The sequence below is a fragment of the Oppia nitens genome, unplaced genomic scaffold, assembly GCF_028296485.1.
Source record: "Oppia nitens isolate AA-2021 unplaced genomic scaffold, nextdenovo-longstitch-racon4-pilon3 scaffold32_pilon_pilon_pilon, whole genome shotgun sequence".
Lineage (NCBI taxonomy): Eukaryota > Metazoa > Arthropoda > Arachnida > Sarcoptiformes > Oppiidae > Oppia > Oppia nitens.
Window position 1 is genome coordinate 372372 of NW_026533213.1, and position 17263 is coordinate 389634.

Below are 17263 nucleotides of genomic sequence, written 5' to 3' on the forward strand. Positions count from 1 at the left end.
ACATCATATATATATACAGAATATTCTGTATATACAGTATATATACGTTATATATATATCTAAGTGTGTGTGTCTATGGGTTAGTGTATTATAACGTTATAACGATTCTGCGCTCAATAGATATACATTATATATATATATATATATATATAGCTATATATATAGTATATATACACTTTATTTTGTAGTATAACTGTATGTCAAAAAAAATCAAACAACAAAATTAATACAACAACAAAAATTGCAGTTAATTGCAAATGAAAAAAAAATATTATTTTTTCCTAATAAAAAAATTATCAGTTAAAAAATTAATTTATGTTTTGAAATATACATAATTCAATTAATTGTTTGTTAATTAAATATTTTTTTTTAATTAATAAATTGTATTTTGCATTTTGTTTTTTTTTTACTTTTTAATATTTTGTTTTACAAAATAAAGTAATTAGTTACTATAAAAAAATATATTGTTTTGTTAAAAATTAATTAGTCTATTGCAACAGTATTATTAAATTTCATATACTATTATTAGATTTTTTAACTATAATTAATTAATTTTTATAAAATAAAATCTAATTATAATATATTTTTATAAATATTTTGTATGTAATTTTAGATTTGAAAATAAAGTTATTAGATTTCAATAATAATAATTATTATTATTATATTAATATAATAATTTTTGATATGAAAAATTATTATATTACAATTATATATGTATTGTTTTATTACTGTATTATTATTATTATAAAGTTGATATTGCATTGCAATACTACTAGTACTAAATTAATATATAAAATTATATATTAATATATATATATATATATATATACTATAGAGTATACAGTATTTATATGAATTCAATATAATTTTAATATATATATATATATATCTATATTAAAAATATATTGAATTCATATAAATACTGTATTTACTATAGTATAGGAAAATAATAATAATAATAATAATCTATGAATAAATAAATAAAATAAACTTTGACATTTCAATCACATGTACATACAGTATAGAAACTGTATATAAAATTATATATTTAAAATACTTATACTGTATAGTATTAATAATAATAAAAACTATTCATTAATATTGATATAATAATAATAATATTAATAATTTTGTCATTAAATATTAATAACATATATATACTGTATATATTGTACAATAAAATAGTATCTTATTAGGTTTATAAATAATTAATTGTCACAAATTAATCCTAATTTTTGATACAAATTATATGCCTGCAAACACACACACACACACACACATACAGTATAATAAAATAATGCATTTGTATTTAAGTGTATTTAAATAAAAATTGTTTTGAGAAGTAAATTTAAATACTAAGAGATTAATATCGTTAGTTATAAAAAATATCTATCTATTTATTTATAAATATCTAAAATATCTAATAGTATTTAATAATATCTAATAATATCTATAAAAATTTATCAAAAAAAATATAATAAAACCTTTATTTTTTTATTGTATATATATATGTGTGTGTGTGTTATATATTACAGTGTACGTAACAATTATGATATAAATGAATAATAAGTAGTATTAAATAGTTTGTATATATAAATATATTTATAATATATACTATATTTATAAGTTCTATTATATGATAAGATTTATAATACAATATATAAGAATTTACATGTGTTTACACATTTGCACACACATACACACACATACACACACATACACACACATACACACACATACACACACATACACACACATACACACACATACACACACATACACACACATACACACACATACACACACATACACACACATACACACACATACACACACATACACACACATACACACACATACACACACATACATAAATACATACACTTATTATAGACAAATTCATAATACTGTACAAGTATTTTTAATATATCATTATTTTAATAGTCAATACACTGTACAATAGTATTATATTACTGTATATTATATTATTATTCTTGTTGAGTATGCACTTAGCATTTTTATTGAATATAAATATGATTATTATTATTATATATGCATTTCTATATATATATGAGTGGGTGAGTGAGTTAGTTAGTGTGTGTGTCTAACCAAAATAATAATAATAATAATGATGATGATGCTTATTTAATATATACAATAACAAAAAAAATTGTACGATAATTGTTGTAATTTGCTAATAACAGTATAATTTATATATTTAACTAAACATAATAATTTTTTTTATTATTATTTTATCTATCCATTACTTATATTATTATAGTAGATAATAATTATAGTTAACTTATACTTTATATAAAAAAAATAATTATTATTTATTTACTATATTTTTAACAACATATATAAGACATAAACAAAACAAAAGTTATTTATAGTTTGTATCAATTATATTGGTATATAATATCGTAGTAAAAATGTAATACAAAATTAATAACATAATTGACAAAATAAAAATACATCAAACATTTATACTATATCTATATACAGTATATACAGTATATATATATATATATAATTAAATTGCTTTACAATATGTTTCCATAGTTTACTGTGTAGTCAGTAGTAGTCAATGACCTTAAAATACTATTAATATGTTTTATATAATATTATATACAATAAATTTAACATTAAATTATTTACCAATCATTAAGTGTGAAATGTTTTATAGATATTTTTTATATAGTTATTTATTTTATTAATACTACTACTAATAATAATACAGTATTTGTATATTAAAAAAAATCATTTACTAAAGTTACTAAAATACTATTAAACAAAATTCCTGTAAATATTTTTAGTTTATTATTGACTAATGAATATATAATTAAATATTTTATATTATATTTGTGTCATAATTATTATTTAATAAATATAATAATAAAAATGATTAGTATTAGTATTTATTAAAAGCATTTATTTTAATAAGTAAATAAAATAATATAATTTTATTATTAATATTTAATTACTTATACCTAAAAAAATAAAAATACATTTTTTACAAATTTATTTACGTTTTTACACATAATAATTAAAATAATTAAAAGCAAACAAAGTAACTAATTTTTTCACAATTTTCTAATAAAAAAATTTGTCAAAAAAATAACATATAATGTATAAATCTTATATATATATATACAGTAATGGTAACCCAAAAATAAATATACAAAAAATAAATATTATTATTATTATTATTGAATTTTATTGCATGATTAGGTCAGCAACAAAAAAACAAAAGTTAAATATAGTATAATAAATGTTTTCATCTATTTTTATCAATATTATATACATATATTTATGTTACAAATATATTGTATACTATATATATATATATGTTTTGATATAGACGTGATTGTCTATAAAATTTGTTTATTTCTATAAAAATATATATAAATGTCAGGAAAAACCAGTTAAGAATGCTAGAAAGCATTATTAGAAAAAAAACTTGAATATCATAAATATGTTGAAACCAAATAGTTGGTATAATTATATAGTATTAATTTATATAGTAACAAAAATAAAAAACTGGTAAAATATACATAATTTAAATAATGTTATGTAGGTTATCAAATGACTCGGTATGACAAAATAAACTCAACCATAGTCATGTAGGGTATCAAATGACTCGGAATGACAAAATAAACTCAACTATAGTCATGTAGGGCATCAAATGACTCGGAATGACAAAATAAACTCAACTATAATCATGTATGGTATCAAATGATTCGGTATGACAAAATAAACTCAACTATAGTCATGTAGGGCATCAAATGACTCGGAATGACAAAATAAACTCAACTATAGTCATGTATGGTATCAAATGATTCGGTATGACAATAAACAACCATAGTCATGTAGGGTATCAAATGACTCGGAATGACAAACAAAACAACTATAGTCATGCAGGGTATCAAATGACTCGGTATGACAAAATAAACTCAACCATAGTCATGTAGGGTATCAAATGACTCGGAATGACAAACAAAACTCAACTATAGTCATGTAGGGCATCAAATGACTCGGAATGACAAAATAAACTCAACTATAGTCATGTATGATATCAAATGATTCGGTATGACAAAATAAACAACCATAGTCATGTAGGGTATCAAATGACTCGGAATGACAAACAAAACTCAACTATAGTCATGTAGGGTATCAAATGACTCGGAATGACAAACAAAACTCAACTATAGTCATGTAGGGCATCAAATGACTCGGAATGACAAAATAAACTCAACTATAGTCATGTATGGTATCAAATGATTCGGTATGACAAAATAAACAACCATAGTCATGTAGGGTATCTAATGACTCAGAATGACAAACAAAACAACTATAGTCATGTAGGGTATCAGATGATTAATATAATGAAATAAACAAATATAATCATGTTTGGTATTAAATGATTTAGTATAACAAAATAAACAGTTAAAATCATACTTTTGCTGCCATTTTTTTAAAAATTAATATAATTTTGATCTATTATATCTTATTTTTAATACTATATACAATTCTAAGCGCTAAAATTTACCTTAATTTTTTATACATTTGTCACCATTTTTTTTTAAATAATTTTAATTTATTATATCTTATTTTTGATGCTCTATACAATTCTAAACGTTAAAATTTTTACCTAAATTTTTTTACTTTGGCCGCCATTTTTAAAAAAATAAAAAAAATAATTTTAATTTATTATATCTTATTTTTGATGCTCTATACAATTCTAAACGTTAAAATTTTTACCTAAATTTTTTTTTATTTTGGCCGCCATTTTCTCTATGTTCCCGAAGAGATATCAAAATTTTAATGCATATTTTTATGCTTGCTTTTGATGCTCTATTCAAATTTATACTTAAAATATTTTTTCTTAAAATTTTCTTTACTTTGGCCGCCATTTTCTATATGTTCCCGAAGAGATATCAAAATTTTAATGCAACTTTTCAATACATTATTAGTAGTCCTCTAACCGAATCTGAAGTCAGAATTTCAAAATTCGCAAAAAAATTGCTACACACACACACACACAAAAGGCTCGTATAGATTTCAGAAAACAAAACTTTTCAAGTTTTTTTTGAAAATAATAATATTTATTAAGAATATTATTCTGATGTTGTAAAACATCATGTTTTATATAAAAAAAGTCGTGGGTTTAACCTTTATATTTATTGTATGATATGATATCATATATAAATTATATATATATATATATTGAGTTAACATAACATATACTGTATATATATATACAGCTTCTGTATGCTTTTTCTAGCCTAACTGTCCCAACAATTTCATAGATGACTCAAACATACTGTACATCAATATCATGATCTAAAATAGTTTATATGATTCCCTGATATTCATATATATATAAATTTATTAAAGTAAAGTTCAACTAACTATTTATAGTACATATATATACAGTGAAAAATTTATTAAACATTTAAAAATTAATTTTCATGATTATTAATTTCTAAAAATATATATATAATAAAAATTTAAGTTAACTATCTATAAAAATAATTACTGAATACAATATAGATATATATTTATATCCTATATTATAGTTTATTATTATTGTGATATTATTATAAGCTGTAATTGAATATAATTTAACAATCAATTAAATTAAAGATTATTATTATTATTATTATTACAAAAAAAATTAACAATTTAAAAATAATATTTAATAAAGATTTACTTATTTTAACTTTAAATAAATTATTAAGATTTTTTTTAAAAATAAATGAATATTGTTTTTTATGAGTTAAAGTTAAATATTATAAATTATATGATCCAACAATTATTATTATTAGTATTATAAAAGCCATTATAAATATTAAGTTTTATATATATATATTCATAAGATATATATATATATAAAATATTTCAATATTAAATAGCTCAATTAATTTTTTTTTATATATATATAACTCTAGTGAAACGTATTATACATTTTAAATACTAGTATTTAGTCTTTAATAGCCCTGTCATATAAAATGCTAAATAACACCAACAAATAAAAAAAAAATTTAAACATAAAATTATATTCAGCTTTATTTTTAATGCATAATTTAATTTAATCTATCAGCTAATGGACTATATTTTTATTTCAACAAAAAAAATCTGTATATTTTATTTTGTTGATGATAGTCATTATATTTGAATTTTTTTTTTATTATTTATAATTTACACACACACACACACACACACACACTCATTAAGTGTGTGTGTGTGTGCAATGATTTAACAATTGCCTATCAGTCAATATGTGAATATAATATTATTATTATATTTTAAATATTATATTAAATAATTTATACAAAAAATTATTTTGTATTTTTGATGATTAGTATCTTTAGTATCTTTAGTGTCAAAAAATGTCTAAATTTTATGTAATTTTTAAGCAATTAAAATGATTTATTTTTTGGGGGTGGGGTGGGGGAGTAGGATATAATTTAAATATTTTTTTAATTAACTTTACAATATATAGTATAAAGGTATGCTATAATAAACTTGACATTATGATATGGTATTAATATAATATGCATGTATTAGTTCAATCAATGTTTTTTTTTTAAAATTATTATTATCTACTAATTACAAAATTAATTTGTCAATCAAAAATAAAATACAATTAAATCTTGTAATTATTTTTTAAAAATATCACTTTGTTTAATTTTAAGTAATTATCTTTATTTTTTTGTGTGTATTATGATTTTAAAAAAAATCAACTAGATTATTAATAAATAAATAAATATATATTATCTATATTATAATTTTGTTTTTATATATTTTATATAAATATATTATTATATATAATAATATAAAAACAAAATATTTTTTTTTAAAAAAAACTATTGCATTTGTCATAATTTTGAAAATGAAAAATTATTTATAAATTTTTTAGCAAAAATAAATAAAAATAGATTTTCAAATAAAAAATAACTGATTGTTAGATTGTATAGTTTTTGTATATATATATATCAGATTTATTTATCTATTTGTCTACAAAAACAAACAAAAACCAGTTAAGAATGCTAGAAAGCATTATTAGAAAAAAAAACTTGAATATCATAAATATGTTGAAACCAAATAGTTGGTATAATTATATAGTATTAATTTATATAGTAACAAAAATAAAAAACTGGTAAAATATACATAATTTAAATAATGTTATGTAGGTTATCTAATGACTCGGTATGACAAAATAAACTCAACCATAGTCATGTAGGGTATCAAATGACTCGGAATGACAAAATAAACTCAACTATAATCATGTATGGTATCAAATGATTCGGTATGACAAAATAAACTCAACTATAGTCATGTATGGTATCAAATGATTCGGTATGACAAAATAAACAACCATAGTCATGTATGGTATCAAATGATTCGGTATGACAAACAAAACTCAACTATAGTCATGTAGGGCATCAAATGACTCGGAATGACAAAATAAACTCAACTATAGTCATCAGGGTATCAAATGACTCGGTATGACAAAATAAACTCAACCATAGTCATGTAGGGTATCAAATGACTCGGAATGACAAACAAAACTCAACTATAGTCATGTAGGGCATCAAATGACTCGGAATGACAAAATAAACTCAACTATAGTCATGTATGGTATCAAATGATTCGGTATGACAAAATAAACTCAACCATAGTCATGTAGGGTATCAAATGACTCGGAATGACAAACAAAACTCAACTATAGTCATGTAGGGCATCAAATGACTCGGAATGACAAAATAAACTCAACTATAGTCATGTATGGTATCAAATGATTCGGTATGACAAAATAAACAACCATAGTCATGTAGGATATCAAATGACTCGGAATGACAAACAAAACTCAACTATAGTCATGCAGGGTATCAAATGACTCGGTATGACAAAATAAACTCAACCATAGTCATGTAGGGTATCAAATGACTCGGAATGACAAACAAAACTCAACTATAGTCATGTAGGGCATCAAATGACTCGGAATGACAAAATAAACTCAACTATAGTCATGTATGGTATCAAATGATTCGGTATGACAAAATAAACAACCATAGTCATGTATGGTATCAAATGATTCGGTATGACAAAATAAACAACTATAGTCATGTATGGTATCAAATGATTCGGTATGACAAAATAAACAACCATAGTCATGTAGGGTATCTAATGACTCGGAATGACAAACAAAACAACTATAGTCATGTAGGGTATCAGATGATTAATATAATGAAATAAACAAATATAATCATGTTTGGTATTAAATGATTTAGTATAACAAAATAAACAGTTAAAATCATACTTTTGCTGCCATTTTTTTTAAAAATTAATATAATTTTAATCTATTATATCTTATTTTTAATACTATATACAATTCTAAGCGCTAAAATTTACCTTAATTTTTTATACATTTGTCACCATTTTTTTTAAAAAAATAATTTTAATTTATTATATCTTATTTTTGATGCTCTATACAATTCTAAACGTTAAAATTTTTACCTAAATTTTTTTACTTTGGCCGCCATTTTTAAAAAAATAAAAAAAATAATTTTAATTTATTATATCTTATTTTTGATGCTCTATACAATTCTAAACGTTAAAAATTTTACCTAAATTTTTTTTTATTTTGGCCGCCATTTTCTCTATGTTCCCGAAGAGATATCAAAATTTTAATGCATATTTTTATGCTTGCTTTTGATGCTCTATTCAAATTTATACTTAAAATATTTTTTCTTAAAATTTTCTTTACTTTGGCCGCCATTTTCTATATGTTCCCGAAGAGATATCAAAATTTTAATGCAACTTTCAATACATTATTAGTAGTCCTCTAACCGAATCTGAAGTCAGAATTTCAAAATTCGCAAAAAAAATGCTACACACACACACACAAAAAAGGCTCGTATAGATTTCAGAAAACAAAACTTTTCAAGTTTTTTTTGAAAATAAATATTTTTTTATGTCAAATAACAGTAATACAGTCTATTGAGAAATCACTATATTATTATATACTAACTATTTGTGTACTGTATATACTGTATATATCTATATATTTTTTGTGTGTATCTATTAGAGTTGGCAATTATTTTTTTAAAAATAAAATAATACAGAAAATTTATTGTAAATTTTCTATAAACAAATTTCTGTCAATATCAAAATCTTATTATTAGTTTTTAATTAATATATTCATTGTATTTAATTATATTGAACTAAAATAATACATTAGAAATCATTTATATATAAAATTTGACGATAAATATAATTAGATAATAATAATATAAATTTTATAAATAATAATCTCATTAATATACTGTGTGTGTGTGTGTGTGTGTGTGTGTGTGTGTGTGTGTGTGTGTGTGTGTGTGTGTGTGTGGAGTATATTTTGTATATCATCAGTATACAGTAATTTACAATAGATATGGTTAACCCATAGTATAATACTATAAACTTAAAATTTCTATAGAAATTTATTATTGATGATAAGCTTTCCAAAAATAAAAAAATTTCTTATGAAAATTTCTTAGAAAATTTCTATTTTATCCATTTTTCTAGTCTCGTATGTAATTTTGTGGTATATAAATGTATGTTTATCCATTCACCCACTATTATAACAGATAGACACACACACACACACACACACACACACACATTATGCTGTCCACAAAATTATAGTATATTTTTTGACAAAAAACATTTATAGTAGTAGTGCTTGAAAATTATATATATATACTGTAAAGTATATGTTAGACAAGTTTGACAATCATTTTGTATTATAGATAACTGACATGAATTTGTTGTAACAAATCATCTAAAAAAATTTCATCTCTCTCTCTCTCTCTCTCTCTCTCTCCCTCTCTCTCTCTCTCTCTTATCAATAGTTTTCTAACATGTTTTATGTGTGTCCAGACATAGACAACAAGTTTAATATTATTTGTTAGTTTTTTTTATATATTTCTTTATATACAATAAATAAAATATTTATTTTGTGACAAATTTTTTATGCTATGCTACTTAGAAAATAAAATAAAAACAAAACAATATATTGATATACAATCAAGGATGACCAACTTATTATCAAAATAGTTTTATCAAATAATAATTATATACAGGACGCAACCTGTATTTAGGGGGGGGGGTGGTCACTTTAATATTATAAATTATTTATAAGTACAGTATATCATATATACAGTATATATGGTCGTAAAGATAATAATAAATTACTAATTTATACTTATGTTAAAAAAAATATAAAGCTTAATGTTTCTGTTATCGACCAAATAAAATATATTATATAATCGTTTATCACTAATCATAGACTCTCTCTCTCTCTCTCTCTCTCTCTCTCTCTCTCTCTGTCAATGTGTGTGTGTGTGTCTAATATGAGTTTAACTATTGAATTATAAGTCAATTAACAGACAATTCAAATGGTCTTTAATAAAAATCTAAGAGTATTATTATTATTATTATTATTAGTGTATTAGTATATTAGTGGCAATAATTTTAATCGGACTGAGATTTTTGTTGATTGTGTAACTGTTTTAATGTTTTTTTTATTATCATTTTTATTGTTATTTTGTATTTTTTTTGTTTTGGTTTTTTGTTTCTCACTCTAATCATTGAATTATCAATACTAACATTGAATTCACTATTACTACTACTTTTATCTTACTTTTATCTCTCTCTCTCTCTCTCTCTTTCTTTCTTTCTCTCTATTGTTAAGCACCTGATTTGAATTCATAACAAAACTTACACCAATAATAATAATAATCTAATAATTTATTGCATTATATACTGTATAGTAATATACCCGTATAATAATACTACCAATACTACATCTACAACTAAAATATTATATATTAACTTAAATGTGGTTTATTTTCTTATGTCATCAGAAAATATTAAAAAAAAATAAAACATAAAAATAAAACACACAAAAAATAACCAAAAAAATATGATCTCTACATGAAATGTGAATTGTATAACAAACAAACAAACAAACTATATATAACTTATATTATATATATATATATATATATATAAACTACAAAAAACCATGTATAATACTATCACCTCTAAACTATAGTTTATATCATAAATATATTTAATATCTAGAAAATAAAATAATATAAAAAAATAATCAAAAAGTATAAGAGAAAAAATTGAAAAAACTAAAAAAAACTAAAAACATGAGATTATTTTATCCATTTATGTTGTTGTTGTTGTTGTGGTGTTATCTCTAAGATATGTTGTTTTTTTTCTCTCAGTAGTCTAAATGTTATTACAAATATTATATAATACTTTAAAAGTATAGCCTATAACTTGTTATTAGAGTATTATTATTTATTTTATTTTTTTTGGTTTATACACTAATAAATCTATTTATATTTAATTTAGAGAGTATAGTAATCGTACAATAATATAATAATTTATATGATATAAGAAATATTAATAAGCAAACAATTATTTTAATTATAACACAAACAAACATACACACACACACACACACACACACACACACACACACACACACACACACACACACACACACATACATACATAGACACACACATACATACACACACACATACATACACACACACATACATACACACACACACACACACACATACACACACATACACACACACACATACATACTTACATACTTACATACACTAAACATTCAAACACTTATACGATAGAGATATAAAATAAGCAAAATTCAGATAACATTTTTGATATAAGAAACCTCTCTTTCTCTATCTATCTAATAATAAATATACAGTAATATAAGTTAATATTTATATAAATTTATATATCACATAAATGTCGTGTACTGTACACAAAAATATTATACAATATACTGTATTAATATATTTTTATCTATCTATCAATCTATATAAACAATATATCCTATAATTTATATATATATTGTGTGTATATATATAGTACAATACAACTCAAGTGATGATATAATTATTAGCACTGCCATCACTACTACTACTCCATTAACTGGCGATTAGATTATCGATAAATTACTACTACTTTATGTTATTTTAGATGTTTACCAAAGTTTTGTATTGTTGTTGATATAGTTGTTGTTGTTGTTGTTGTTGTTGTTGTTGTTGTTGTTAATGTTTGATGTTTTGTGGTTATAGATAAAATAAAAATATAGTTTTTTTGTATTATCATTTTTTTGTTTGGTGTCATCTATATATGTATAGATATATCGCTGGTACAGCAAAAATCTAGTTTAATAAATTATTATGAGTGTGTRTGWGTGTGTGTGTGTGTGTGTGTGTGTGTGTGATGTTGATGATGGTTGTAGTAATAATGCTATATTACTGTATATAATATTATATATATTATATATATATAAGATAAATACAGCACCTGCTGTACGTGTATAGTATATAATTTTATTTGTTTTTTGTATTATTTGTTTTTTCTTTTATTTATCTTAAATTTGTATCCAGGTAACATTTCTGGTTAATTGAAATTTGCTAAAATTATTTATGACAACAACAACAACAACAACAAAACAAATAGAAACTATACTGATAATAATACTTATAGATAATAATAATAATTATTATTTTTAATGTATTAATAATATTGGAAACTTTAAGTATAAAATTTAATTTAATTTATCTTTTAATTAATTAATTATTTATTTTTTAATGATATTATTTAATAACTTCAATAAAACAAAATACATTTTTTTTTATAAATATTAATATATAAATAAATTATATATATAACTAATGTTTTAAATATTATTACAATAATATTTATTGTTTGAATCAATATGGCCCGGGGCAAAAAAACAAATCAAACGATGTTTGAGGATTACCGCCACACGAATACAAGCTACCTGTTCCCTCATAGATCGGATCCAATGTATACATATTGGGACAGTGTCCATGAAACAGGGCCGGGTAGTTTTTCTTGAATTTGCTGGCATCGCATATACCTTTCTGGACAAACGGTGGCCGACAACAGTAGTCATCTGTATTAAACTTACGACACGGACTCTGACACCCGATAATATCGGTACCACTAAGTAATGCCAACTCCTGGGGACAGTATGTATTCAGATCAGTTGTACAGCCATTCCACGAACATCGGCTACCGTTAACAGTCATCCATGTATTGGCAATGGCATTGATACTGATGGGTAGATTATAGCCATCGACAATCGATACCGAATATTTGTCTAACTGTCCACGTGAACCGCTAAAATTGAACACGGCTTGAGTTGCCGATCGGGTATCGGGTGTACCGGTCAGGCATTTTGATCCGGTTTTGTCCAGACAACCAGTTCGGGCCCATATCTGACCCGACCAACCCATCGGAATTGTCAAATCTATTTTCTGGCCAATCGCTAGCTCGTAGCTATCGTTAATTTTCTGGCCAACAATACGCGGCCATACGGTACTTAGACAGTGATTGTGCAAGGTTATTTTGCTGGACACTGTAGTAGTAGTAGTAGTAGTATAGCAAACTGGTAACAACAATAGGCCGGCTAACCATATACTACATGATATAATATTCATGATTAATATATTAATTACTTTTTTTTATTTTAAATCAAAAATAATTAGATTTATAATTAATTAGTTAAACTGTTTTGAGTTATTTTTATTTAATTTTTTAGTTGTTTGTATTAACAATATTACTAATAATGATAGTTAAAGTAATAATACTTAATATTAAATACAAAAAAAAAAAATAAATAATTGATATTATATTTTTAGATTATTTGCTATAATTTTTTTTTAGTTAATAAATTTCTATTTCAAGGTTATCACCGTGTACATTTTTTCAAAAAATACAAATGTTTTTTTTTGTTACAAATAAAATATATGGTTTTTTAAAAATATTAATTTTTTTAAAAAACAATGATTATGTTTATATCAATTATTTATTATAATAACAAAAAAAATTATGATAAATTTATTGATAATAAATAAATATTTCTTTATAAATTTTTTTATACCATTTTTCTAGAAAATAATAGTATATTTTTTGTTGATAACCTATTACTTAGACACTACTATAAAATAAATAATTTATTACAATTTATTTCCAGTATATATTCAATATATTATATAATAGTTGAAAATTTTGTCGACACTTTGTCAAAAAAAAATTTACAGTCAATTTTGTGTTCAAAAAATTCAAATCATTAGAGACTATAACAAAATAACTTTTATATAAATTTTTTTTATTTTTTTTTATTTTTAGATTACTGTTTATAAAATGTCATATATATATATATTAAATGATAGATACATATTTATTTATTTATTATTATTTTAAAATAATTTAATGTATTAATTATTGTATAAACTACTACTGTACTAAAAAAATACATAAATTACCGCTAATTACTGATACAATGCATAATGTATTTAAAAACAAAAAATTAGTTTTACTACATATTTTAAAATACATTTTAAGGTATAATTTATAATTTGAAAATATATATAATATTAATAAATGATTAAATTAATGAAATCAAAATAATAATAATAACAATAATTACTGGTATATAATAATTTTAAATAAAAATACATATCAATCAAAAAAATTATAATAATTGTAAAACAATTTTTTTTTTTAAATAAAAATCAATATAATTATGATTTCAAGCAAACAATTCATTAATATAATAGTAAATAATAGTAAAAACACATTCAATCTGATAAACAAGTGATAGCTTTCATCAATCGTTTGGACAGTTGGTTATCCATTGATAGGAAACCGTTTGAACGGCAAATATCTTTAAGATTTTCGTTGACAAACTCGATACACGATTTTTCCAATCGGCTATCGCCGCCGGCAATGGCCGTCTCGTATATCTGGCAAACGTTTTCAACAATAATCGTTGTTTTCTGCCGCTGCTGACCACTGCTACTATTAACGGCTGCGGCGGCGGTAATCTGTTGGCACATTAGCTCCAATTCGGGCTCATCATACATAGTGGCCAACTTTACGATGTCCGCACAGGTATCCAGAGTGATCTCTGGCTGAATGGCATACAAAAACTGTATGAACGCATAGAAAGCAGTATACGAGTAGCTCTTAATGTAAATCAGATGACCAGAGTTGCTGTTGTGTTCAAGATATTTGTCGCATGTCTGCCAAAAACGTTTGCTTCGGATCTTCAAAACTGTTTTATGACAATAGATTAGTTCGCCGGTGAAGACAAATACCAGATCATAGTTGTTGCTATTGTTGAATGCGGCCGACAAGTGACGGCCAAATATGGCCAACGATTCGTTAGCAGTCAAACCGTTATTGGTGTCCTCGGTTGCTGCCGACTCAGCCACCGTCGATGATAAGCCATTCAATGTGACCGTCGAGTCCGTACGTGACCTATGGTTTCTGTTGTCTGCAAAGCCGTTAACCGAAGAATCTCTGTCTGTTGTTGTCGTTATTTGACTAACTGTCCGCTTCTTTGGCACCAAATTATCATTAATATCGTTGCTATGCATTAGTTTCTCGCCATTTATCGATTGTTTGAATCCGTTTTCTTTGTTGTTGTTGTTTGTCATTACCGCTGAAGACGCAACAGTTAATCTTGAATTGTCTGATGCTTTTGTCTGATTGAAGACAACCGACCGAAACGTACGAAAACTTTGCGAATATTTAGTATAGATATCGTAAATAGTGTTATCCGATTGGATATCAGTTTTGTGAGGATAGGCCACCTTTTTGTAGTGATAGGGATAACCCCAACAATAATAGGTACCGTCGCTGGTCAAACCAAGCGAACAATTATTATCGTAAGTGCTGACAATATCGCGCCACTTGAACTTCGGGCAAACCTGATAGGGGGTGAACTGGGTTTTCTGAGTGCCGTTACCGATCTGACCCCAATCGTTCAGACCGAACGAATATAGCTGGCCATCGGCGGTCAACAGCATCGTATGATTAGGTCCGCAAACGGCCTTAACAAATACAGTGGTCTCGAAACCGGCAACAAGTTCGGGACGATAGGACAGTGCCCGCTCTTTGCCGGCCCGGACGTCGACGTCCCGATGGCGGCCCAGTTGTCCGAAATCGTTTAATCCCCAGACGTAGACACGACCGCCAGTGGTCAACGCCAACGAATGGCATTTGCCGCACGATATGTCCCGAACCGGTTCGTTCAGCGCTACTCGAGTCGGGAAAACACGCCAACAGTAAGTCATGTCGCCGATCTGGCCAAACGTATTGCGGCCCCAACCAAACAGTTCGCCATCGGTGGTCAACGCTAGCGAATGTCGATTACCGCAACTAACGGTCACCACTCGTTTGCTGGCCAATCGTTGAATAAGTTTCGGCGTATGGGTGGCATCAAAAGTGCCGAGACCTAGTTGGCCAAAATCGTTTTCACCCCATGTCCATAGTTGGCCGCCGGCCGTCAAGGCTATACAGTGACCAAAACCGTAGTAAATGTTCGCCACTTGTTTGCCGCACAGTTCGGCCAATGCAATCGGTTCGCTAATCAATTTGTCCCAACGGCCGACACCGAGACAACCGTAACGATTGTCGCCCAAACCGTAGACTTGGTCGTCGGTGGTCACACATATTGTCGAAGTACCGCGTTCGCCAAAAATGGCCAACACTCGCAAACGTTGGCCAATTTCGGGCCGCGTGACTATCGGTTTCAATAGTTTCAGACACGATATAAACTTCAATGAATCCAAGCCAGCAATTGTTGCTGTATTTGTGGCCATTGTATCGGTCGGTCGGTCGATAGTCACCCGTATTTTGTGGCCAAACAACAAACAAATAATTTTTTTTAAATATAACTTTTGATTAACTAATTAATTGATTGCTTTGTTTTGTTTGAATAACTTTTTTTTTATTGATTGTGTGAAAAAAGCATTGACTTTATTGACTGTATGTGTAAATGTATTGCCAATAATAATAATAAAAATAAATCATACTTTCTATGCATAGGCCACTCATTCAGATTGATTTTTTTTAAAAAACAATTTGATTTTTTATATATTTATGTTTAAAATACATGTAGTAATGCGCTACCCCTTTAGCTAACATTTGACTACATAACAAAGTCATAGTTTTTTTTATTTATTATATAATTATTATTAACTTAATGCATGGTTTTAGTACACACACACACATACACTAGTCTAATGACTAGAAGTTAAAATTTTTGTTTTTTTATTTATTCATGTTTTTTTAATGTCCAATAATTTCTCTCTCTCTCTCTCTCTCTCTCTCTCTC

At 24.8% G+C, this 17263-nt stretch overlaps 2 protein-coding genes across 2 annotated transcripts; both read right to left on the reverse strand.

Moving 5' to 3' along the window:
* Positions 1-12788: 12788 nt before the first annotated feature.
* Positions 12789-13654, reverse strand: LOC128956779 (uncharacterized). The gene has a single exon (XM_054302495.1). The coding sequence runs from the start codon at positions 13575-13577 to the stop codon at positions 12825-12827; it is 753 nt and encodes a 250-aa protein (XP_054158470.1). The 5' UTR covers positions 13578-13654; the 3' UTR covers positions 12789-12824.
* Positions 13655-14701: 1047 nt separating this feature from the next.
* On the reverse strand, positions 14702-16940 carry LOC128956776 (RCC1 and BTB domain-containing protein 2-like). The gene has a single exon (XM_054302491.1). The coding sequence runs from the start codon at positions 16746-16748 to the stop codon at positions 14721-14723; it is 2028 nt and encodes a 675-aa protein (XP_054158466.1). The 5' UTR covers positions 16749-16940; the 3' UTR covers positions 14702-14720.
* Positions 16941-17263: the final 323 nt, after the last annotated feature.